This window comes from Ambystoma mexicanum, chromosome 11 (assembly GCF_040938575.1).
Source record: "Ambystoma mexicanum isolate Mex_15411 chromosome 11, UKY_AmexF1_1, whole genome shotgun sequence".
Classification (NCBI taxonomy): domain Eukaryota; kingdom Metazoa; phylum Chordata; class Amphibia; order Caudata; family Ambystomatidae; genus Ambystoma; species Ambystoma mexicanum.
Window position 1 is genome coordinate 1,370,211,210 of NC_090934.1, and position 27,004 is coordinate 1,370,238,213.

At 45.3% G+C, this 27,004-nt stretch overlaps 1 protein-coding gene across 2 annotated transcripts in view; it reads left to right on the top strand.

Moving 5' to 3' along the window:
* Positions 1–27,004, top strand: part of TRPM7 (transient receptor potential cation channel subfamily M member 7) — a 2,599,208-nt gene that overhangs the window by 106,203 nt on the left and 2,466,001 nt on the right. Inside the window, exon 1 of one of the 2 annotated variants that reach the window (XM_069624955.1) lies at positions 21,650–21,717. The exons of the other annotated variant lie outside the window; for it this stretch is intronic. Coding sequence (XP_069481056.1) covers positions 21,670–21,717 — 48 coding nt within the window. The 5' untranslated portion in view covers positions 21,650–21,669. Of the gene's footprint in view, positions 1–21,649; positions 21,718–27,004 lie in introns of those variants that run through there. 2 annotated transcript variants of the gene reach the window in all.

Consider the following 27,004-nt stretch of genomic DNA (forward strand, 5'->3'; position numbering starts at 1 on the left):
TTAGAAGAAAGTGGAAATGGAGGATGTATTCTGTTTTGTCTTTACCAACCAAGTAGCAAACACCTTGCATTTAGGAAGTTTTATGAAAGGGAATTATCCTGTTGCCTGCTTTTGATCTGGTGATGGTTGGTGCACCATATGGAAATCGGGCTGGAGGGGGGACCTTCAACCACAAGGTTTTTAAGAAGTCAGGTCCAGGAAATGGGGGGGGGGGGGAAAGACGACAGTATTTATTAGGGAAATGCAGCATAAAAGAAAGCATATCCTGGATGTGATATTGGCTACATTGAAAAGGTAGTGCTAAACGAAGCTTGTGCTAGAAGGGGCTGTGTTACCTTTTTGTTAGTAAAATATCATGAGCTGTTAGTTTGTAGCAACAATGTCTGCTTGGAGCAACAGGTAGCAATGCATTAGTATCACACTAGTTTGTAGAAGCAATACCTGCAAAACAACTAAAGTTTCAAAGGCTACAAACCCTTCATCGCCCAGGAGTAGGCCATAGGAAAATGAATATCGATACCCTTTGGGTATACTGTTAAAGTGTTATGTGAGCAAACTTAATGAGTTAATATACTTCCTGTAACTGGGGCACTTTGACGCAAGCTGGTGGGGCTAAGCATTACATCTGGGAAGACATGATTTTATACTTTTCCATAGCTTAATTTTAAGTAATCAAGATAACTATTTTTGTAGAGCTTAAGAAATGATATAAAGTTCACACCAAAAAGTTTTTCTGGGAAGCGGTACGTATCCTGAGCTTGGATTCCGTGTATCCCGGAGGTCTGGGGGTTTTAACAAAAGGTATCTGGTCTAGGCTGGATGGGTTGAACAAAACTGGGATGCGGACCTCTGTAAAGCTGTTTTTGTGTTTTTTTTTTTTTAAAGTACATTTTGAGTTAGTCGGTCAAGTTCAGTGTCTGTTTTATCATTTGAATTTTGGATAGAATTATTATGTGTAAAATATTCAGTAATGTGGTGGTCAAAAGATCTGACGCAAAGTACTCCTGCAACTATTACAAAATACATGAATGCCAGAAAGGCTTTCAATTTTCCTTATAGTGGGAAAACAAAGAACGCTTAATGTGGTTGTAGAAAGTTGGAGGGTGAAAATCTAAACCTGAGGAAATGAGACACAGAGGTGGCTGTGCACTGGAATATTCAAATCTTAATTTACTCAAAGGTCTTCTGGATAATATGTTGGCGTGCTTCACAGACTCTTTCCCTGTTGGATAATGTCTACTTGTTTGAATAACACTGTCCCTCGCACACTCTGTTCAGTCCTTGGCAGCCAGGAACAGAGCGTGGAGTGAGAGTAATTTGGCATGATATTTAAGTGTGAGGGAGATTCCGTACAGAATTAAATAAGAGAACACAAACCTCCACGGTTTCTGTAGCACCAGTGTACCCTCCTGCCGGTCTTGGACTGTTTGCATGGCCAAGAAGCAACTTTAAGCTTTCGGTCCACAAGGTTCCCGGGCAATTTAATTAACTGAATTGGGATTTGATTAAAAGAAAGGTATGGTTTGGTGATTTGGTAATGTAATTGGATATTCTAAAAAAGTCACCTTTTATAGTTTTCTTAAAATCACAGAAGACTTTTCTCCCTTCTGCACTTGTGGGTAAACGAGTCATAAAGTGGCAGAGTGTTGGAATAGGGAGGGCACAAGTAACAAGAGAGACCAGTAGAGCCGTGGACTGGTTATGTGCGGCTGAAGACGCAAGGGGCACAGGAGCAGATTGTATGGAGGGGTGATTGCACATGCTTCAGCAGAGTATGCTGATGACTAAATACAAAGAGTTCTGTTCCCAATGGCAAGATATCCTTAAGGAAACTGTGTGATTTATGCTTACCATTGGTAGTTCTTTGATTGACTGATTACAAAATACTTCCAGCTTACTGATGCCACAATTGCACGTCACATTTTTTATGAAGAGAAGCATGTCACACATGTCTGTGACAAGAGTCTCATTTTGCAACACTAATTGTGCATACTCTCCATTTGAATAAGTTAAGCATGTCTGTGTAAAGCATTTTTTTCTGTAGTGGGTGCTTTCCTGGTCGTGTGTATGTGTGAATATGTATGTATGTATATATACACATAAATCCCACGCTAGAAATTGTTCCTATTTTTAGCGCAGTTCAGGATCAGGGGGCTCTGCAACTTTCCTAGGCAGGAATATCTGAAATTTTTGTCGATCAAGTTTCAATCAAAATGCCAGATCAGCCAAAACCCTAAACTAGGGGATCCTTTGGGGACACTTTTTTTTGAAAAATAATCTATTTATGTTAGATAAGTGTATGCATATTACAAGTTCTCTTACATCAATGTGTAATAGAAGAGGGAATACGAGGTGAGGGGCTTGGAAGTGTAGCGCCGTGCCCGCTCTCTTATAACCAATCTAAAACTGTTTAATGCTTCCACCCTTTATTAAATCTTCTTATACTTGTCATTCAAAGACCTTCCTCGTGAAGGTGTGAAATGTACAAAACAAGACAAAGTGAGTGTTCGTATTGACAAAGCCTGAGTGTAATTAAAAACTGGGCTGAGTTGCAACCTATCAGATATTATGACGAAAAACAAGTTCAGCAACGTGATTGTTTGAGTGTAATGTCTACATCAAGGAAATTTCAACATATTTAATTCCTTAACTATGTCTTACTATAAGATATAGTAAGACATAGTTAAGGAATTAAATATGTTGAAAACCTATTTATAAATATAGATAATTGTTCTGAGCTGTAGGTTACCTTTTTGAAAAGTGAGTAAATACAAAGCAATGGTATTGTCACGGTTTCTTTGGAAGATACATGCACAGAGTAAAATCATATGGCACCAAGTGTGTGGGGAAGGTAGGGTGGGAGACCGTAAAGAGCGGTAGAAAAGAGAGAATAAGATGGGGACAAAGGGGAAATGGGAGCATATAAGCAACACACAGTAGCAGGGTTTTTGTGTGTGTAAACTCTTGAAATGTCTGCCACAATATGCTGTGGTTCATAATAACGGTTACCAGTGTGAGATTTTTGTGACGATACTTACTTGTTTCTATCTGTAAACTGAGCAGAGAGGAATGCTTGTGCGGGCAGTGGCCTCGTCTATGTGCCGTCACCTATGCCCGGATGCCCTTTGAATCAGAAAGAATTATGAGCGGGACGGCAGCAAATGTCCTTGATTAGTGAGAAAATGTAATGCAGTGTATACAAGTGTTGCGAGAAGACTTTAAATTAATAGCAATGTGACTTTATTTAAAACTTTTTTTTTACTTAGTAGACTATGTGGATGGTGGTCTCTTTGGAGCACCTCTCAAAAACGTTTCCAGAAATGGGCAATGTACTGGAGGAACATTTTGTGAAAGAAATGAGTAATGCAAAAAGTTGCGGCCCTGGAATAGGTGGAGACGCTAAAGCAAACATTTTTGGCAGGCTATAGTGGCCTGACCCGAGAGGTCCAGAGTGTCTAAATGTACCATGGTTAATTATGTTGTGGGTGACTACTTGGAAGTGGTGAGGAGCATGTATGTTACTGACCCTCTCTCTTTATAAATCTTCTACTAAACCATTCAGGTGTAAGGATAAAAGTACAGCTTAGTCTATAAATACAATGTGAAATAAGTGATTCTTCCAGTATGTTGCAATTCAGTGCGTGTTCCCCTTATTTGCATTGCATCTTCATTTCTGGGGTCGTGGGTGGGTGTGAGTCCCAGCATTTACCAATGGGCTGTACCTGTGTATGTTAGTCAGATATGGGACAGCTCTCAGCCTTCTAACTAACATACTAACACGTGTAAAATGAGCACTTGTGGTTTTCATCTCTTATGCAGCTCTTTTTTTGGCAACCAAAAATGGTCATGTCATGTCTCCCAGAATTCTTAGTACTTCATGTGGGCTATGGCATGTAGTTCCCAAACAGCTCCCTTCCCTTTTCTTTCGTCCAAGTCCATGATCCTTGTTGTATATGGTGTACAACACACCCATTTAAAGGAGTAAGCATGGCGAGGTTTAACAGTGTTGTAAGAAAATGAAAATGGGAGCTTTGTGCAGAGGACAATGGTAGGAGTCTGGAGACGAGACTGTTGGGCGTGTTCCTGGATCGGCATTGTTGGTCATTTATGCTATGCCATGTTATGCACTGCTCTATTCAGCGCTCTCAATTTTCCCAAGGCCATGCCTTGAGAAGGCCATCAAGTCCTGTTTTTGCTTGCAATTCTGGGACTTGTAGTTTTCCTAAATGCTAAGGTATGGGAATATACAAAGTGCTCCCAACCAGATACAAACATGGCACTTTGGGAGGGGGACAGGAATTGGGGCCCCTCTCAACTGCTACTGCCCCCCTTTAGGGTAGCCCCGGCTTCCATGCTGGGCTGAGAATGGTTCCTATCACCTTCTGACAAGGTCAGATGGCCTTACCCCAATTGTAAAAAAGAAAATGTGTAACTCCCCTTATCAGTTTATAGGCATACATTCCCCATGTCCTAGTTTACACCAGTACATTAATGTTTTGTGAATTTGCCACTTCAAATTTAGATGTCTGTCATGACACTTTAAAAAAACAATTGATTTGCTCCTCACTGACTTTCTTCACGGTTTCTGATGCACTTTTTTTTTAAAACTTCTTTTTATTAGTTTTCAAACAAAGATAGTAACAGAAACCATTTCCCAAAACTCCCCCCCCCCCCCCCCCACCACCCAGGCAGCTTCGGTTTATCGTTGTCAAAGAAAGACACAGTTCAGATAGTCCACGACGCCTCGCATAGGCAGCCCCCCCCATTCTCCACCCCCCTCTCATCCCTTCCTCTTCTGTTCCCCCTCTTCCCTTCCAAAGTACGCCACTCATGTACCGCTCATCCCTCGCCTTCCCTCCAACAGGGCTCACCCCCGGTCCAATAACCGCAGGCGTTGAGGCCGCCAGCCAATTTGAAAGTCGTCTTGTAAAAAGTTAAGGGTTTCGCCCCAGTCTCCTGCAAAGGACTGCAGCTTATTGTCTTTTGCGTAAGTGGCCCATTCAAGGGACACAATGTCCCAGAATTTTCCGCAGCCAGTCCTGGAAAAGAGGGACCTTTTGCACTCCTCCATCTTTGAGCTATCACTATCATAGCGGCCAGGACAAGGGACACCCTCGATTTCTCCCAGGATTTGGGCTCTCCCACCCCTTTACTCCTCCCCACTCACAGTATGATCTCTTCTGGGGACCTATCCCGTCCCGACCCCCATATCTGCTCTTGGGCCCTCTGCACATTCACCCAGAAGGGTTTGATACGCTGACATCTCCACCAGATATGCTGCGCTGTACCCTCCATCCCACACCCCCTCCAACACTCCCCTGATGTTGCTGGAAACATTTCTTTTAGTCTGGTTGGGGTGTAGTGCCAGCCGAATAAGATCTTGTACCACATTTCCTGAGTTTGGGAGGCTCTCGCTAACTTGGGAATTACTCTCCACAGGCGTTCCCATTCCTCCCGCTCAACTGTCCTGCCTAACATTTGGTCCCACCTCCGCATGTACTGCCAAGGGGCCCTGCCCGGAGTTTCGTCTAGTAACTTATAAAGATTGGATATGAGGCCCCTAGACCCATCATTCGAGTGCAGAAACTTCTCAAACCTCGTCCTCCCCCTGGTGGCCGCCAGTTTATTAGCGGGGTGCATAACCCAGTGGCGCAACTGCGCGTATCGGAGCCTCTCCCCCTCCCCCACCCCATACTCCTTTTTACAGTCCTCAAACGAGAGCATCCCCCCCCCACCCACCGGAACATATCCCCAGCCATCTACAGCCTCCTTCCTCCCATTGTCGGAAAGCCCCTTCCTCCATTCCCGGGGTAAACTCCCTATTACGAAACAGGTGCGTGTAGGGAGAGGGAAACGACGTGATCCGGTTGGACTTGACTAGTTTGTCCCAATTCCGGACCATCAAGCTAGTAATGGTACTCTCGTAGATATGACTAGGGCGGAGCCCCTTCTGGAGCCATAGGACCTCCGCAAGATTGCGATGCGCAACAGCCCTATCCATCGCTACCCATAGCTTATTTTGTGAGGGCTCCCCTTCACGCAGCCATTCCCTTACCACCCTTAATTGGGTCGCCTCATAGTACCGTTGAAAATTCGGAAGTGCTAGACCACCCTCCCTCATAGGGGCCTGCAATATGTGCTTGCTAATCCGCGGCTTTTTCCCTGCCCACAGGAAATTACTGGTGAGCGAGTCCAACTTTTTAAAGAAGTCCAGAGGGACCCCCTGAGGAATTGCTTGAAACAGATATAGCAGGCGGGGCAGCGTTACAATTTTGACCATTGCCAGCCTACCCAACCACGTTATCGGGAGAGACCTCCACCTGCGAAAGTCCCCTTCAATGCTTTTTAGTAGTGGAGGATAGTTCGCCCTATACCAACCCGCAAGCCTCGACGTGATGTTTACCCCAAGATATCTAATGCCGTTTGGGCTCCAAAGGAACGGGGTAGACTCCCTCATGGCCGCCCTTTAGCTTCAGGTTCAGTAGTATTGATTTAGCGTAATTAATCTTTAGACCCGAAGCCACTCCGAAGGAATCTAACAGGCTTTTACTTCTTTGAGTAGATTCAAGTGGGGCCGTGAGAGCAAGAAGAAGGTCATCTGCGAATTCCGCCACCTTCTGTTCAATCCCCCCGAAAGGAATACCCTTTATCGTCTCCGTCTCTCTAATCACCTGCAAGAGAGGTTCTAGATAAATCGCGTAGAGCAGGGGGGATAAGGACAGCCTTGCTTGGTCCCCCTGGTCACCCCAATTAGCTTAGACATTGTACCATTCACAGCTATTCTCAGTTTAGGTGACTGGTAATTGGCCTGTACCATGCGTAAGAAGTCCCCCCCCAATGCCCATCCTCTGCATTACCTTTAACAGAAAGGACCACTCTACACGGTCAAAAGCCTTTTCCACGTCTAGCGAAAGAAGGACCGCGGGAGTGTCCGTTCTATGAGCCTTTTCAACCAAATGCGCAATTCTACGGATATTGTTTGCGGTCTGCCGCCCCATTACGAACCCTGCTTGGTCCGGGTGAACCAACTCAGGAAGGAGGACTTCAAGCCTGCTAGCCAATACCTTTGTGAAGATTTTAGCGTCTATATTAATCAACGCTATAGGTCTGTAAGATGTCCGTTCCTCCGGGTTCTAATGCGCCTTCAGAACAAGGGTTAGCTGAGCCTCTTCCATGGATGGGGTTATTCTCCCCGTCTCCCGGAAGCTGTTAAAGAGTTATGTCAACTGAGGTGCCAAGATATTCACAAAGGTTTTATAAAAGATTGCGCTAAAGACGTCGGTGCCCGGTGCCTTATTCAGCAATAACCCCCCAATCACCCTTCTCACCTCCTCCTCTCTAATTTCCCCATTCAGCTTCTCCCGTGCTTCAGTCCCTATCCGCCCCAACTCGATCTTATCCAGAAAATCGTCCTGTAGGCTTTCCCCGAGGTTCTGCGACCTGTACAGAGCCTCATAGAAAGACGCCAGTGCTTCCCTTAACTCCTCTGCCTCCGTAACCCTTACCCCCTTTTCTGTCCGCAGGGCCGTAATCGCGTTTTTGGCCTTAGCCCCTCGCAACAGTCTCGCAAGGAGGGCATCTGCTTTGTTGGCTTTCGCATAGTAATGTTGGCGTATCCTCAAGAGAGCCCCCTCTGCCCTTTTAGTTCGGAGAATCTCCAACTGTCCCAATGCCCTGCGGTATTCCCTCATGGAGGACCTGGACGGCGTCGTCCCTGGCCTTTGTCTCGCCGTTTCTACTTCCCCCTCCAATTGCGCTTCCAACGCTCTCAATTGCCTCTCTCTATGTGCCGCCAGTGCTATGAGCTCCACCCGTAACGCAGCCTTAAAGGCATCCCACCTCATCTCCTCCGTATCTCCCCTGCGATTAATGCTAAAGAAGGCCTGGATTTTTTCCTCTGTCTTGCCTAATGATCGGGTCTCTGAGGAGGTGTCCCGGGACTCTTCAGGTCCAAACCCCTCTTTCCTTCGGACCCAAGTCCAATACCATCGACACCACTTTATGATCCGCTATACCAATAGGACCTGTCATAACCTCCCGCACCCTACCCACCAGACATGAGGACACCCAAATGTAGTCAATCCTTGACTGTGATCCGTGAACTCCTGATAAGAAGGTAAATCCCTCTTCCTCCAGCCAGACATCCCTCAGTCCTGCATCCCGTATCCTATTCCGGAGATCCCTCGACATCACCGCCCCCCCCCACCTCCATTCAAGTGGCCCAAGCAGTCCCTATCGCCCTCCCACGCTATGTTGAGGTCCCCCATTAGGATAATGTGGCCCCACGCTTTCTCCTCTATCTGATACATTTTTCTTCTCACATTCATAGGGGGTTGAACATAAACTTCCTGGTCCACTGCATTGAGAGTCGTAGTCTGTCCTGACCCCCGAGGTTGCACGCTCAACCAGTTCTTGGAAAACAGAAAGGATTTTTCAGCCAAGGTCCCCAGCATGGGATCTGCAGTCCTGCCCCATCCGAAATCCTGGGAGTTCAGATGGGACAGAGGCTACTCAGTAGGAGGAGTGGGTGCCTGGTGCTTAACACCATAGTGGATTTAAAGCATGGAGGTGCCAGAAGTAAATGAATGCCTTCCAGATAGGACCAGATGAGTGATCCAATGTGCTCACCAGAATGACTTAATAGAACAGTGGGAGAAGGATCTCTTCTCAAAGTCTCCAGTGTCCCCATTCTTATGCTTGACATCTAGTCACCTTTCCAAAGCTTTTCAAAATCTGGGAAAGAACATCACTTGGTGGATTTTTGAGTTTTTCCCTGAGTCTGTTGTCCTGAGTCAAATATTTATCCTCAAAATATTTGATGTTCCAGGGATTGTACTATGATACATCCAGCCTATCTTCCCCACTCAATTCTCTGGAATACCGCCAGGTCACAAGCAAAGTAAATGTCAACAAACCAATTGGGTCAGTGGTTGTACTATTGCCTAGTTACCCTTTGTTGCTTCTTGTTTGTTATTGGACGTTGCAAACCCATTCCAGCACTGTCCTTTTGTTTTGCTGCCCCTCTAGCGTACATCTGTCCGAATGCACCTCATGTGTCAGTTTATTCCTGTTCAGTCTTTTACGGATGTGGGTCAATAGTTCAGTGTATTTATGCCGCAATGCTGTCTGAAAGGACATATCAATACTCCTACATCCCGTCCCCTTTCCTCCATGCTTTTGGGACATTCTGTCCATTGTGAGGGGACCGAAGCACTTTTGAAGCATCAAAAAACATTTTTTGTCATGCTTTTATTTTTATGCGGTGCCACCGCGTGTGACTGTAGCCCCGCCTTCCTGAGCTCCACCCCATGCATTACCCTTCAGTCCATTTCTCTGCACAGTCGGGATCGCAAGCACTTGCATCGTAGGGGAATTCTTTTTTTGTTCCCTTGTCCTTCATCTTCATGCTCCGGTTCCACGGTCTTCTTGCTCTGTCTATGCCGGAGCGTCTTGGGTTTGTGTCCTGTTCTTCGTTCAATCCCATTCTCTCTGTCTGGAGTGCTTGGGCCCGGAACATTGGTGGGACTCTTGCTTCTATTGCAACTCCCTTTCCGTCCGGGCACTCCAGCGTAGGCTTGTCAGGTGGGAGGAGGTGTTTCAACTGATTCCTCCTCCACATTTACTGCAGTTCGACGAAAAAAGGAAGCGTCTGCAAAGCTTCTTACTTTTTAGGGAACCCCAGCCAGGGGGCTTCTGGTTCCGAGAGGGGTCCAAGTGGCTCTGGTACCAGGGTTCTCCCTGAGGTGTCCGAAAGGGATCTAACCTGGATTCTGAAGTTTGCTCCGAGGCTCCCTGTCAAGGGGCTGTCTGGACCAGATATTCATTTGAGGTTCCCCGTCTGGGGGCTAAGGCTAAGCCCAACATTTCTGGGTCTGTTTTGACCGGGGCTATTCCCGAGGTTTGAAAGTCTGGAACTAAACGTTCCGAGCCTTCCTGTACAGTGACTAAAGGTTCCAGGGGGTGCTGCCCCCCTCCTCTTCCGGTGGGGCTCCCCTCCTCCACTACCGCCACTGCCTCCACTTTCACCAGTGCTTAAGACACCAGCTGCGCAGACAAGTAGGCCCACAGTGTCTGAGGTACCACATGCTGCGGATCAGTTTTCTGTTCCGCCACAACTGATGCAGACCAAGTGGACCAGGATAGCAGAGATTCCCCCCGGTCTGTCAGAGCCTTTCATTACCGGATTGTGGATATGATAGCATTGCTGGATATTCCAATACCAGAGCCTGCGCAGAAAGGTGTACTTTCAGAAGCCTTGCGGCACAGGAGCGCCCATGCCTTTTCCTTCAAAAGGATGTGCTTGCTGAAGCCTGCAAGGTCTGGGAAAAACCTCACTCCGGGCAGCACATCAGTAGGAAAATTGACACTAGCTACAAGCTACACTCGTCAGAAGACATACCCTTGAATGCATGTCCTCTTCCCTCATCAACGGTGGTGGCGGCAGCAGCTACGCTCCAGTCCAAGCCGTCCTCATCCTCCGCCACGGCTGCCTCCCAGGAGGACACAATTCTTGATGCCATCGGGAAAAAAGTATTCCAATACTCATCTACAGCTGCGGCAGGCGAATACTGAAGTCATTGCAGCGGCAAATCATAAGCTATGGAAGAAGCTTTCCAAATTTCTGGAATGTATCCCACAGGACAGACTGGAAGATTTTAAAGAGGGCTATCGGATGCCAGAGTTCTGGCTCTGGACCTGCTGGAGGCTGTGGCCCTCGTGGAAATACTTCTACTCGGGACCTTATGGTTGGGGTAGATATTTCCCGCCAAGCGTGGTGTCACGCAACAACATTCTTGAAAGAGGTTCAGGACAAAGTACTTGACCTTCCCTTCGAAGGTAAAGAGCTGTTCCACTCCTCCACCAATGAGGAACTCGATAAAAAAAAGCAAGCACTCAAACGGCTAAATCTTAGTCTGTCCTTGCAAAACCCCAGCTGAAGCTGCCTAAACGCAGAGGTTGGAGGACCCCCGACAAGGTCCTTCTCAGGTTTTGGAGGGTACCAGGAGCATCGACCACACCTGGCGGAAGGTTCCTCTGGTGTACCTCTACGCAAGCAGCAAAAGCAAAGTGCACGGGTTTTCTCTCGGTCATCAGCCTTCTCCTCTGCAACAGGAGGTCTAGAACCCAATAAATCATCCAAATGATTTTTTCCATCAGCCACATGAGACTCCGCTGGGAGGACGTATATCCTCTCATCTGAAGGTGTGGCAGACCATCACAGAAGATCCAGTGGGACCAAAAGGACCGGATTTTCCTCTGAAGTTACTCATCTGGGGGCTAAGACTAAGCCCAACGCTTCTGGGGCTGCTTCAACCAGGGTGATTACCGAGGTTTCTCTGAGACTAAATTTACCAAGCCTAGTCTCGAGGTTTCCTTTCAAGTGACTAAAAGTACCGGGGTAAAACCCTGAGGATCCCCAACCGGGGTCTTTTTAAAAGACCAGCAGGATTGAGGAGCTCCATTTAGGAGCTCTGGCTACCGGGCATGACCCTAAGCTTTACCACAAACAATCTTGTGGTTGTACCGGCCCTGCAGAGGTTCCCTCACTGACTGCTAATTCTTCCTCAGAAACCAAAGGGACTGAAAAGCGCTCCAGGTCTACTAGTACTGGCTCTGCCGAGATTCCCTGTCAGAGTGCTAACACCAATCCAAAAACCCCTACAATCCCTGTAGTTACAATGGGCTCACTAAAACCTGTGACGCAGATCTCCTTAGGTAGTGGCAAAATGGCGGTTCAACCCATGTGATTTGAAGCGACCATTTTGACGAACTCTTCTACACCAACGTTCTTAACGGCTGGTACAATGGGACTTACCTTTGGGGTCAATGCCAGAGTTTTCCTAACAGAGGACAGAATTGCAGATTTATCAACCATGTGCTTTCTTTTCCTGAACAGGTCAGCATGTGGTTCCAGAGACTCCTGGGCCTGATGGGTTCATGTATTTTAGCCCTACCTCTTGATGAGATGCGGTGCGCGCACACAGCTCGCACTGTGCAGCTGCTGGTCCCAGGCTTTGGACCCAGACTCCAAAATGTTTTCGATACCATCCTCCATGACAGCGGATCTTCAATGGTGGTCAACCTCCAGCAACCTTTCAGTGGGAACTTCCTTCCAGGAGCCCTTCCCACAGATTACAATTACAACAGACTCCTCTGTCCTAGGGTGCGGAGCAACATTGGGTCACCTCGAGGTGTATGATCTGTGGACGCCCCAGGACAGAATGTCTCATGTCAACTACCTAGAACTCCTGGCAGTTTTGCTAGCATTAAAAGCTTTTCAGCCTTCTATTATCAACAGAGTGGTGTGAATTCGCACAGACAATGCTTTGTTCAACTTCAACAAACGGGGGCACCAGGGTGCCTCCTCTGGTGGGTCTAGCTATCCAGGTTTGGAATTGGGCAGTCCAACACAATGTCGGGGGTGTTTCAACCGGGGTTATTCCCCATGTTTCCCAGTTTGGGTCTAAGTGTACCAAGCCTAGTCTCGATTTTTCCTGTAAAGCGACTAGAAGTACTGGTGCTAATCCTGAGGATCCCCAAACACGGGCTATAATCAAAACCAGCAGGATCGCAGGGCCCCATTTAAGGGCTCAGGCTTTCGGATGTGACCCTAAGCTTTCCCACAAACAATCTTGTGGTTGTACCGGTCCTGCTGAGGGGGCAAAGAATGAGGGCAACGGCCCTAAGTCTTTAAGCATCAGCCCTGTCGAGGTTTCCTCACTGAGGGCTATTTCTTCTGCAGAAACTAAAGGGGCTGAAAAACTTGTCTCAAGTCTGCTTGTTCCAGCTCTGCCAAGGTTCCCTGTCGGAGGGCTAAAATTGATTACAAAGCCCCTACAATCCCTTTGGTGACAATGGCCTCACTAAAACCTGTGATGCAGATCACTTCAGGCGGTGAAAAAAATGGCAGTTCTACCCACACAGTCATAATGCAGGAGGCATGTAAGCCAGTACAAAGGTAAATGGCTTTCTCCAGCATTGGATCTTTCATGGATTCACATGCTTAGAATATTCCCCGTCGTCAGACTGGGACCCCTCGGTACACATATATAGCCTTTTCCAATAGGAAAACTTCCAACACTTTTGGGTCCTATCTACGTCCTTTTAGGACCCGCCTACGCATGCTCCGTAGGCCGTCCCTGTATAAGAGGCCTGCCGCCGCGGTTCCCCTTCAGATTTCAACCGTCTCCAAAGTAGTGGGATCTCCTCGCGTTGTCTTACTATTTTGTACAAGGTTGCATTACTGGAATTTGAGTACAGAAAATGTCCTCCGTGTCAGGAAAAGCGCTGTTCCGCCCATGCGCGACGTGCGGCTTGAAAAAAGTTTACGAGGGGGACAGACATATGGATTGTATATATTGCCTCCACCCTCATCATTCGGCGGATAACTGCGACATATGCAAAGGGAGTACAAAGGTAAGTGGCTTTCTGTTGACTGTCTTGTTTTTTATATCTGACTTTGCAGCCTCTGGCATCCACATCTTCTAATGCAGAACATATGTCAGCTATTGCAGCTTACCTTTGTGCAGATAATCACTCTTTTTCTCTGACAAACCCAGTGATTAAGAGGCATTTCGCAGGCTTTCTACTCGTCCGGCCTCCTCACCCAAAATGAGATTGAAACGTGGTCCTTACCGCTTTGTGTCACAAGCCATTTGAACCAATGGCCACTACGGCAGGGACGTCATGTAGGGGTCACCAGATGTCGCAACTGCGACCTCTGAGGTCTCCCTTGCGACCTTCTTGCGACCGCTTAAAAAAAAAAAAAAGTTGTTTTGTTGTTGTAATGCAAGCTCCTGGGCTGTGACCAGCACCATGTGGCTCTTTGCTTCTGGAGTGGCTGGCTTTCTTGTTCAGGCCCCTTATAAAAAATAAGAAGAGGAGTGCTACACGCACTTTCAGCACTGCCCCTAAATAAGAAAGAATAGCAATACCAAATAATGTGTCTTTCTGGAATTCTATACAATAATTGCTAGATTCATTAAAGGTTTATTTCAGGCACTCTTCAGGGGGCGAGTCACTGATTTAGTCTGTTCTTAAACGCCTCAACTCAGCCTTTCATCCTTCTGAGGTCGATAAATGAGTACCAGCACAGGTTGGGTGATATTGGATGTATATTTTTTCTATATAAAGGGCTTAAGCGTAGGTGCTATATAATAACACAACATTATCATTTGGTCATGGACGTCTGCTTGCATTCAGTCATTTGGTAATATGTGCCTATACACACTGATCTTAACGATACATATGGCGATCCATTCTTGTATGAAATGTACATCACATTATAGTGATATCGTAACCATATTTTTCGTAGTTTACAATGCTATGTGATCTCACTTCCTGTTTTGTCAACGGGTGAAAGGTTGTGTTCCATCACTTCCTGCGATATCACTTCGGGGTGGGGTCAGATATCACTTCCTGTGATGTCATCATGGGGTCAAGGGTCGTGTGATGTCACTTCCACTACCTCTGGCATTTTGGTGAAATGACGTCCCTGCACTACGGAGCTCAAGTTTCTCTCCTGGAAAGTGCCCTTCTTGATTTCAGTAACATATGCGGGAAGAATATGAGAGTTTCAAGCTCTGTCGAACACCCATTCTTGACATTTCACAAGGATAAGGTTGTGGTTTGCACTTCTCCTTTCCTTCCAAGAATTGGCAGAGTTGCACAAAAATCTGTTCATAACGGTTTTCTTTCCGAACCTGCTCTTGGATGCAGAAAAGGTTCTACATAACCTAGATGTCAGACGACCTCTGAAGTTTTACCTCGACAGAGCAAGCTAACTTAGTTCTTCACAACCCTTTCTACTTTGGGTGACCCAAAAGGGAAACTGGCTTCAAAAGAGCCTATCTCACGCTGGATCGCTTAATGCGTCTCAGAGGCTTACACAATTCAAGGCATTCACGCCCCAAAGGGCGTTCATGCATATTTGGTCTGTGGCAAAGCAGCCTCTGTTGCCTTCCAGAAATATGTCCCTTGGGAGCCCATAGCCAAGGCTGCTATGTGGGCTTCCTCCTTGGCTGTTTGCAGACACTATTGTCTTGACCTCCCTGGCTGATGCCAATTTCCATCCTCCCGTTTCTTTGGTCAGTGCTTGGGAATCTCCCAAAAGTATGGAGGAAAGGGGACGGGACGTAATAATAAAGTAACTCACTATAGTGACTACCTTACTCCTAGTCAATAGTCCCCTTTCCTCCATACACCCACCGTCCCCTCTAATAAGTAACCTCTTTTTTGCTAATGGTCCTTCGACTTTAGCGATAGAAAAGGACTAAAGGGTGATGGGCGGGGTGGAGCTCAGGAAGGCAGACTGCCTGCGGTGGCCCCACGTAAAAATAAAAGGACAAATTATTTTCGATGCTTCAAAAGTGCTCCGGTCCCGTCCAGATGGACGGAATGTCCCAAGCATATGGAGGAAAGGGGACTATGGACTAGGAGTAAGGTAGTCTCTAAGGTGAGTAACTTTGTTCTTTTAGCATGCACGCTTGACATGCTGCTAAGTGTGGGGGAAACGAGCTTGAATTTGCGCACACTAGTGCGTGGAAAGGGCATGACGAATGTGCCCCTCACTATGCCCTCGTTTGCTGTGGAAATGTTTTTTGGATAGTACATTTGATATAAAAGATAGGGCGGGCTATCCAGGCAAACTCTTTTGGATCTTTGACGGCGGGTGCACATGTTGCGTCTGATGGTTATAGAGGTTCTGAGGGATGGGCTAGAGAGGGCTTCACCCGAAAAACAAAATTTAAAAAATCAGGTACGCTGAACTAAGAAGAATAAGAGGGTGGTGAGGTGGTGTGTAACGTAGAATAACTTAAGTTTACTGCATTTCAGAAGGTATACATTAACGCCAGACGGAAAAACGTATGAGTCAAATTGAACCATCTGTTTTTGTGGGGTACTGTTATGTTGCTATCCTATAGCACTTTTGCCATCTGACCTGGACCTTGAGAGATCCAACCTGTGCAGTGGGGCAGGGCATGGAAAAACGTGACCGCTCTCACGGTTGCATGGTTGCATAAGAACACATTTAGAGGAGGAGATAATTCCTCCATGTGACTCTCTTGGACACCGACGCACAATCTTGCCCATGTTTCACTGAGTGGGTGGAGATAAGGCAAGCACGCTAAGGGAAAGTGCTGAGTGTCTGGTGTTTGTTTCAGCACGTTATATTTACTGCACCCAATGCTGTGTCTGCATCTTCTTAGCACTCTGAAAAGGGTTCAGTGAACGTTTAGAGTTGGTAGTGCCAGTGCATGCTGGACAAAATGTTTTGTCTCGTGTGCTTCATTCTGGAATAGTTTGTCGGATTTGTATTTAACAACGCTTGGGGTTCTTCCTGTCATTTATGATGTTTTAGGGTTGGTGGTGATGCTTCCACTGAGCAAGCATAAGGCCGTTAAGGATTTTTTCCCCCTCCCGCATTTTATTTTACAATTGTTTTCAAGTGCATTGGCCAGTAATGCCCCCATCACTGCCTCACGCAGAGCAGAAATACCATCAGACATGGTCATCGTAGAAGGCTTTTGAGAAGATTGTACAATATTGGCCATCAGACTGGAAGTCAGCAGGCAGGGTATTTAATATAATGATCAAATTTCAGGGGATTATACAATGAGAGCAGGTATTGGTAAAGACCATCAAAGTGGATTAGCTATGATTTTGTGCAGGATTATGATATGATTTGGTATTTATAACGCGCCTTTAAACAAGTGTTTTTGGAGACAGAGGGGTGACCAGAAAAATCTTACTAGGCCTTGTGTCATTCAGATCGTGAAAGTGCAACGAGAATTGCAGGGGAGAGGGTGAGGGGAGAACTGGAGGGAAGCAGTATGGTGGGAAGTGCAGTAGGGCTCCGAATAAGTGAGAGGACGGCAAAGGACTACACGGGTGCAGTCCCAGACCGGAATGCTGTGTAGGCCAGAAGGCAGTGCAAGGTGACTGGTCAGGGGGTGGGGGATGGGGAGCGTGTTATCCTGCGTGACTCTTGAGGGCAACCACGCCACCATTCAGGACAAGTAGATGGTAGATTAGCAGGGGAGAGGGAGCGCAAAGGAAGAAGAGGAAGGTCTTGAGCAGCTTCCGGAGCTTCAGGTGATCCGGCTCAAGTCTGAGAAGGGCAGAAAGGCCATTCCAGAGGGAGGCACCTGCAGAGGAGAGATATCTTCCCCCACTCTCTGTTTGGAGGAGCGTCTGACTAGCATTGAGTTTTAGGTAGCTGAGCGGAGGGCTATGGAAGGGAGGTATTTAGGAAAAGAGTGTTGGATATAGAGCACCACGGCCCCAGAAATCCTTGTGGACGATACAGAATGTTTTGAACTTGATCCTCGCGGCCACAGGGAGCCAGTGGAGAGATTGCAATAATTATAAATCAAACAGCTCAGTCTTTGAATTGCTTGGTATCCAACCCAGACATGCATAATCCTTCACAATCTAGACCTGTCCTCAAAGGCACCCCCAGCACCCACCGATCAACACTCCTATAGGTACAGGTATTCATATTGTCAACCACCACCACATACCCAAACCAATATTCCACTCACTCACCCACATGCATTGCCCCACCTTTTATCCACCTCAATCTCCAGACGGACATACCACCTCTCTCCAGTCAGTCAAATCCACACCTCACTACACAACCAATCCATTCTCCATTCCTTTGATTCACATCAACACTCTTTCATCTTCACAGAAACAGTACATGCCTTCCAGCCATGCCCTTACAGGCACATGTCCACCTCCTTCTCTCTCACACCCCGTTGGACGGAAATACGGAAAGGGATAACACCGGTGACCAGAGAGTGTGAAAAGGAGGGAGCGGATGGCAAACGAAGAGGATTAAAAGAAGGACTAGTGGATAAATTGACAACTTTGGAACTGGAAGATGAGGGTTCTAAGGGTTTCTTTCTCACTTTACCAAAACTGTTCAGTCCCGAGCAAATTACTTAATCGCCTTGTGCTTATGTGGGAGTACTTATAGAGAACACCAACAAAAAGCAATTAATTAAACCCAGAAGACTGGCTAGAGGGGCAAGTTTGTGGTCTTTGTGGGAAACTGCCAATTTTAGAAAAAATAGGGATTCTCCTATTTCCTTATCTGCCAAATGTGGAAACACTGTAGAAATAAACTAAGAACCAATATACTAGGCTATATTTTCGTTTAAAGAATGGAACGTTGCGGAAAAGAGGATTATGTTTTCGACTTCTGAAACAGAAAATCATACTTTTATTCCTGGCTTCCTCGTTTGATGAAAACAATTTGATCCTAGACAGATGACTTTCTTTCTGTTGTTCCCTTGTCTTTTCAATGGGCGAGTGCATAGAAAGTGATCACAATTAAAAAACGTAATATTACACGAAAGAGACTGGTGGGTAAAGAGGGTTAGTAAAGTGGCACATTATAGACTCTTGAATCCAAAAAGCTTAGGTAGTGTGGCATCATTTTGTATTGGCAACCACTAAGCTTAGGTTGTCTTTGCAACCACTGTGGTCTGCTTGGGAGCCTTCTGATTTAACCTGCCTACTTAGGTGTTAATTAAGTCTTCTGGTGGTGTGATAAGGGCTTGCTATTCCAGTTCGCATTCATTAATGTTAATGATGTTTCCACATTGAAAAGGGGGGGGAAGGAAAAGTTATTTTCTTGACATCATAGTTCTCCATCCTGGGAATTGACATTACATGTATAACCCCCCATCCCCACCAGCCAGCGAAATGTGGCTTACGTAGGAAACGAGTAGACCTGTCCTAAACGCACAGAAAAATATACTGACCTTGTCTGACCTTGCAAAATGCTGCAGCACGCTGGCTCTCTTAATGGGACAGTACGCTTTGCTGTTGAACTTGATTGGCCCATCAGCTTGCTTGTTAAAAAAGAAAAAACCTGTTTAACTGATGGTTTGCAGAGCCTTTAATTTGCCAACGGTTGTCATGTACAGGGACAGGGTAGAGGCGACTGACTGGACTAAGGGCCTCATTACGAGTACGGAGGCAGCCATGCCCTTAGTAAGGGCATGGCTGCCTCCGTACCGGGTTCCTCCAATGAGGATTTACTGGGCTATTCCAATCATGGAGGACCTGGTAAGTCCTCATTGGAAAAACCCATCCCCATTCCCATTTGAGCCCCCATAGGGCTCAATGGGAATGGGGAGGGAGCTAATAACGGGCCGTTAATAACAGGCCCGTTATTAGCTCCTTGGTCCCCTCGCAGGACCCTGAAAGGATGTCTGGTTTTACCAGACGTCTGTTCCAGGTCCTGCTATGGGACCTCGTAATCGGGCATCCCGTAATGAACAGTGCCAGTCCCGTACCGACACCCTTCATCACGGGAGCGCCATGGCCGTAATGAGTCCCAAAGTACTGATTTCCAAAACAGTAGGCTATGTAGCTTGATCCTGCATACAAGCGCACTGTCAGAGGACAAATGCCGGCATGGAAGGTTGAGAATGCATCCTCCATGTGGCAGGGAAGCACATGGCTAAATCCAGTGCTTAGGGGTAGCTAGCGTAGGTGCAACCTGCCCTTTGCCAGGACGTTCAGACCCTTCAATTGTGTTGATGCTGATGGCCTGCTTTGCAGAACATTCATTAAGATATTTTCTGATACCATGTCCTCCTACACCCCTGGACCCATAATCCACGGTTGGTATTAGAGTACTGATGATGCAGACTTATATAGCCCACAGAATGTGATGCTGCTGTTTGCATTGTTAGAGTTGTAAATTCTGTTGCCTATACAGAGCAGAAGCATACTAGTTTGTACTGGTCTGAAAGGCTTAATGTCAATGCTTCATATACATTTTTATTTAGTTTTGATTCATGTGTAGTGTAACGCTGCCCAGTGGAAGCTAAAACTAATGCTATAGAGTAAGTAGGGAGGGTGATGGCATTTGGTCATTCATACACACATCCAAGGTGCTTTGCCACGCTTCCACCCTCTACCCACACACGCTGCTGAGGCATGGCTCCCCCCGTGGTCCTTCTATTCTTGCCAAGAAACTGGACCATCTGCATATATTAAAATAGCTCCTGACCTAACTGCAGCTCTTCCCAGCTTTCATGAAGGGTGGAGTCCATGTAAGCGTGGGCAGGTTGCTCTGTTTTGGATAAGAAAGAAGCCACTCTGGCGGGTGACCTACTGTACTGCACTAGCGAAGGTCTGGCTTTGCGCATGAACTGAGCGCAGCATCGCTGCTCTCCCCTCCGACCCCCGCAGCAAACGGCATTCTCACAAGACTAACTGAAGAAAGAGATGATTTTACTCCTTTATCTCTGAAGTCCGGAATGTAATTCTGTGTTGCTCCATTTTAGGAACGACCATTATTTGTGTAAGAGGCTTGCCTGACTCGTGTGCCATCGATCTACTCGACCATGTGCGAACGTCCATTGTGCAGCTTTTGCTGTGACTTGAAGGAGCGAATCCTCGTCCCCCTGTGTCCGTTAATGGTCAGCCCTTTTCCTATTACAGCTGAGCAACATAGTACTGCTGCACCCTTTCTTGCGGAAGTACTCTGCTCCCCGTCTCCCAATAGTGGTATATTATTTTACAAGAAAACCTAGAGCACATCATTACTTTCCCACTGTATGGTTTGACTTGTACGCTTCACTTCAATTTGACAGCAAAAAACACACAGGAAAAAGTTATGATCAGTTAAAGAAAACATTGCTGTGTTTTTTATTTTTATTCTGAACACAGGACAATGTACAGACCATTGCATGAGCTAGCTTGTGGCCATTGGTTCACAGAATGATCCTGCCATGCAAATGGGTTGGGACCTAGCCTCTCCACCCCCCCCCCCCAAACCAAACCCCATATCTATACTGATGGCATCTCACAAAGAGTTCCTAGGAACCATGACTACTTGTAATGTCCAGTCAGACACGCAGCTGTGTTCTGCAGGTTGTACACGTTCCCCCCACTGCACGTGCACCATACACCCACGAAGCATGCACTGAAACACTGATCGCACACAATTCCCTTTTATATACATGTTCCCAGAAGCTTGCACCCCTGTGCATACGCCCACACCCTGCGCATATGCCCACCCTATATACTTATCAGCGTTGCACATACCCTCCCACATTGTGTATCGATCCATACATCAGAATAATGGCTATTCAAAAGTCCAAGCTTGTTATTGTCAGAAAATAATTTAAATGTTGATAAAGAGTGTTTGTCACACACTATCTCACGGATGTTCGTGCAGACTTTGTCTCTACCATTATGGGCGGCTAGGAATGCAGTATTACAAGTCCAATATAACCCTTTCATATGTTATGTTTTAACAGTACAAGTTGCAAAGTAGGGCGTAAACGGTAATTAGACCATGTCTAGAGATGAATTGTTTCCATCATTCGTTATGAATCTTAGTAGATGCACAAGTAACTATTTTATGTTATAATTGTATTCTGCTACAATATTGTCCCCCAGAATGTGTATTTCAACATAGCTTGGTTGCGCTTAAAAAAAGAATGTAACTGCTACTTTACCTTAAGTGGTGCATAAATATGACTGTCCGGTGTAAATACCGGTGTGCCGTGTGCTAAGTGATAATTTTTAGACCTGATCTCATCCCCTGCTTGCTGTAACCTGCTATAGCCAAAACCTCAAATTAAAGCAACTTGACTGTTCTAGTGTACACTCACTGTGCAAACCGGCTAGTTGTTGCCTGCCATGGCTTACAGCAGAGATAAAATCAGAGCCACGTTGTTTCTTGATCAGGTATCGTACATTATTTGATTTAACTTCTGATTTTGGAGTGGAGTTCACGTTTTTGATGCATGTATGTTTATATGGGATCAATGCATCTATGTCAAGATGTGTGTAGAGTGTTTGAATGCAGAAACGTTTGCAGATCGTTAAATGGTTTTTCTCAGTTTCTAGGCTGTTTTTGCCTTGTTTGGAAACGTTGTGGCGATTCTAATAGAGACTATAGTTTTCTTAAATTGGAGTTTTGAAAGTACAAGAGGTACACGCTTTTTTAAAGCGTATTGTTTGAGTTTAAGATTTATGAAAGTGTTCAGAATTAACTATGCTCAATAGTAAACAGCCATGTATTGCAACTAACGATAAATGCATTAGAATAGTGTGAAGCAGTATACAAAAGAATGTTTTATAAGTAGAGAACAATGCTACGTTTTAAGTAGTTATGTTACATGTGGGAATGTGAAGAACTCGTGTCGGAGTACCTCCAAAATTGTCATTTTTATAGTAACTCCTGCACATATGTCTTCTGAAATTAACTAAATATCTTTGAAAGGAAATGTATTTTTTTTAACGGGAATATTATGCAACCGGAATTTCTGTTTCTGATGTTTTTGACTATCACATTTCAGAATCTCAATGTACTTTTAAGTAAATGGATTTATCTGCTTCTTCAGAGCTAATGCATATGATGAGATATATAGCACCCCGCCTCACACACCCCTGTCTCTTTTCTGTTTTGCCTAATTTACCTTGCTTTAAAAATGAAAGGAAATCAAATCTGGCAACCAATGTGGTAGCATAGAGAACATCAGTTTGGAATAGTCATCGCAAATACAGATTTCCCAGGTGTTAATAGATCTAAATGTTCACTTAGCCTATTTTTTCTTGTTGAGATTCAAATGATTAATCAGAAATAATAATTGTGTGAAATATTTGAGGTTTGTTAAATTGTTGGTCCCAGATGGAGGAACCGAATTGTTTGCATGAGGCACACTCTACAAATACGTTTACATGTTTTCTAAAACTCAACCCAGGCAACTAATTATCTTTGACACTAAACATTTTATAGCCATCACCCAACCACAAGTTAAGAAAAGAATATGAACAGTATCGTAATTCAAACAGCAGTTTAATACATTACCTGTGTTTGTTTTCATGGCCTCGCACTCCTGTCAGTTACATCCCAGTAGCAAAACTTTCATGGGAAGATGAGCTGCATTCTTTTCCTTGGTTGCATATTTCTTATGGGTACATGTATATGCCGGTTATACAACTTGTGTTTATTCCTCCTTCTCTCAGGGTAGGTCTGCTTTTCTGTATGTGGCTTTATACTTTAGAGGCTCACCAATTGCCAGAGAGTTAGCAGATCACAAGATATAGAAAAGTAACAATCTTGTATTATTCTGGGACCAAGTGGATTTCTTGTTAAAAAGCAATATCAATGTTTATATTCCCTGTGCAATGAGCAGTATCGCCAAATAAAATTGATGTACTTCATTTTGTTTGGTCCGACAATGTTAACTGTTTTTAGTAGTACTGTTGAAAGACTGAGACCTTATGTAGTTTAGACTGTTTCATGCATATGCAAACGTTTTAATCAGTGAAATGCTCCTTTTTCTCACTTTCAGTATTTGTAATGTAGTTAGCCAACAGTCTGTTGCCAGCATTGTTCCAATATGTTGAATGCATTTTGTGAGACCGGCATGATATCAAGAGAGATGACAAAGTTTCAGCGAACTTTATTAAAATGTCAGGATGGTGAAAGGCCTAACTTTCCCTTATAAAACTAAGGTATGGATTTCTCTTTCCTAAAGAAAACTAATGAAAGTCTCAGTCTGTAAGTCCAAATCAAAGTTATGTCCTTGTCCAAAACCTATGTTTGCACTCACATCTAGAAATAAACAAAGTGTGGGATTCTGCTCAACCAAAATAGTGTCAAAAAATAATGTCACCGGCTCTCTGCTTAAGTTCTTCTTGGGCCTTCTGTTTCAGGCTAAATACAGTTCCAATAGTTGTCGGTCTAACCAATCTTCGTCCAAATTTTGATGTTCCCTTCTCCAAGTCAGTTCACAAAAAGGGGTTCTTGAGGTTCCCTTCCCCCAAGACAACGTTTCTCAGTTCTTTTAGTCCTCAGTATTCCCTTACCCAAGATTGCACTGCAGTACTCCTATGACTTGCTACAAAGTCTCACGCTTGTCACCATCTAGGGCCCCCAGGTCTAGGCGCAGTTGTCAGACCACACAGTCCACCTATCACAGGTCACGCAACCATAAGTTTCCCCCCCCTTTGGCCTTTGTTGCAACACTCTTGTACATTAGTCTTTTGCAAGTCTTCTCCTCATTGATTTGTTAACCTCTTTGCTTCTTATCACAATGCTGCTTTCACTCAAACTGACATTCCTTGTCCGCTTATTTTCCAATGTTCGTTCAGTATTTAATATGCCGGTATTTGATATGCCTTGGTTTTAATTCAAACAATACTTTCCATTTCGCTCAGCATTTAATATTGCATATTTTCATTCACTCTGTACTTCTTGTTTAGTTCTGTATTCAAGATTGAGTAATTGCACTCAAGCAGTGCTCTTCATTCTTTCAGTTAGGTATTCAAGTAGTGTTTTTCGTTCAGTTTGGTATTCAAGATCTGGTCATATTTACTCAGTTCCGTGAACCGCTACTTGCCTGCGGTTCCTTGGGAGCTCTCCGCTGCTTCCAACCCCTATGACCTTCACCGCCTCTTTGCATCTCCATCTCGGTGTTCTCTGCTGGTCCTGCTCACCTTCTTGCCAGACCAGGATGCAACCAGCCTTGACTTCGCTTACTTGCTGGACACTTCTCTGCACAAGCTGGCAATCAGAGAGGCTGCAGCTGGCAGCCGTTCTGCTTTTCAGTTGTTTGACAGCTCCAGCTGTCCTCCTTCACAAAAAAGGGTTCCCAGTCCTGCACCCACCACGTGACTCGCTCGCTCCGGGTCTTGTGGGTCTTCAGGATCGTTGCCAGTCTCCTGACCCAGCTCTCTCTCTCTTTATACACCTGAGCCTTGTTAATGGGTCTCAGGTGTGCGCTAGCTGGTATTGCTTAACCGTAACAAATCCAATTACTGGGACATGCCTGACCTTCAGTAGTGGATGTCTGCATACTCCTCTTCCTCTTCCCAGTACTATAGTGGTGCTTCACATCGGAAGTGTGCATTACTCTGAGTCCCCTACTCTTCATCTCACTACCAGGTAGGGCATGAATTGGGGAACTATGGGTTGGGATTGTGTATAACCCATAAAGGTTGAGGAAGGGTCAGATAGGTCAGTGTTTGGAAAGGGGGGATACCATGTCTCACCCTCAGGCCCCCTCTCCCCAACGAGCCTCCGCCCAGGTGATCCTCCCTCGCTTGTCCACCCTCAGGGTCAGGATCCAAAAGCAATGGCCCTTCCCTGACCACTTGAACACAAGATCCCCAGGGAGTAGATGTGAGAGTACTCTCACATTTCTCACAATTAGTAGATTAAAGGAATCTTAAAAATAATGAGTCCAACATCCCACATCTTTCGAGTGGATTTTCTGCTTTGGCTTCTGAGATGGGGGTATGCGTTGTGACTGAATAGGTATTACGATTGAAAGTTGACATTGGACAAATCGCGAACAGCATCTGAAGAAAAATGTTTTGTGGTAGTTGACACAGGGCAGTTGACGTCAAGATAACTTTTTACAAAATGCCTTATTAATGTTCTTGTGATCCAGACCATAAAGTAACGTTAACACAACCCAAGTTGTAATTGTAATCATTTCTGGAGTGTAAGTAATACAATTGCCATTCACAAGTATTCTAATCAAATATGCAATTTTGTTTTAAACGGGAGTCGTGTAGTGCGTGAGAGTGCATGGTAAGTTGGCATTTTAACTTTCGTTTGATGGTTGACTATCATTTAAGATTTTGAGAAACTAGCTCTCAAGATTTGACGCTGCACATTTTTGTGCTCAATTAAGCTGGGTCTATTAATGCCACCCTGTTTGTCATGATGTTTTATGGATAGACTCAGCCTTTTTTTTTTATATATCCTTGCAACGAATTCTCACGTTTTACAGAGGCAGCACAGACCTAGATGCATTATGAGGTTTGGCAGAAATAACTTGAGGCTCTAGATAGGCAATGTGCATTATAATTGATGGATATGTGGGGGCATGTTTCACCCATATTGGTTTCATAAGTTCTAAATGGTCTAATAAACAATGTTACAAATATTATTTTGATAGTGTTGAAACGGTTCCAATAGACTTGTACCTCCTGTCGGCTGTGTCCTTTGAGGTTATAGCTCAGCGGCCATGTCCTCGCGGGACACCTTCTGGAATGAGGAACACTCCAAAACCCGAACAGTTCCACGTCAAAGTTGTTTTGCACACAGAAGTCTGTTGCAGTGTGTGCACAATTGAAGTTGGTAATACCAGGGCATTGATTGCCATATCCCGTGCAACGGAGTAGGGTTACGGAAGACATTGAAGTCCACATCATCCGCTGATGGGCAGTTAAATAAAAAAATTCTGGTATGAAAGAAAAAAGAAAAGCATGTTCTGGCGTCTAAACAATCTAAGGAATTGATGTAAAAAAGGATTAATTAAAGTCTAGTATGGGCTTCCTGTCTGACGCGGATACCGAGTCCCCTTCTAGCTTTCTGTCTTGTCCCCATTTCACAGTTCCAGTGTTGCACCTCTGGTTGGTCAGAAGAAGGAGATTGCATCACTGGTGGCATTTTAACAATCCGTTTTTTAAAAAAAAATAAAGGAAAAGGCCCATCTATCCCCAATAATATGGTGTTTGCCCTACCCAAAGCAAATCTAACTACAGTGTTCATCATCATTGATAGTGTCCAAAGTAATAAACTGTCCTATGTCCCAAACAACTATTCTAAAAGGCTCCAAGAAAAGAGGGGTCCAGGAGAAGGACTCCCTTCTCCTGGACAGTCTTTTATAGCCTCAGCAAGTCTTTCTTGGGATGGCTTTTAGTAATTTTGTGAACAAGTTCCTTTAATTCTTCAGTCCCTCCGGAGCTTCCCCTTCCCTACTACTGGCACAGTTCCTTGTTTGTTCAAGTCCCAACTTTTGTAGCCACTTCCCCTGTACTGTGGGTTTCGTTTCACATACGTTCTTCCAGTCTCTGTGGACAATTGATCCCCGCCCACTTCCCTCTGTTCCAGCGTTTCGTGCATTTCATATCTTACAACACTATCCTCTTGATAGTTTCCTTTCTCTTCCCAACATTGGCTGGTATTGGGATGAGTTTTGTTACTTCTTTGGTAGCCTTTGTTATCGTTACA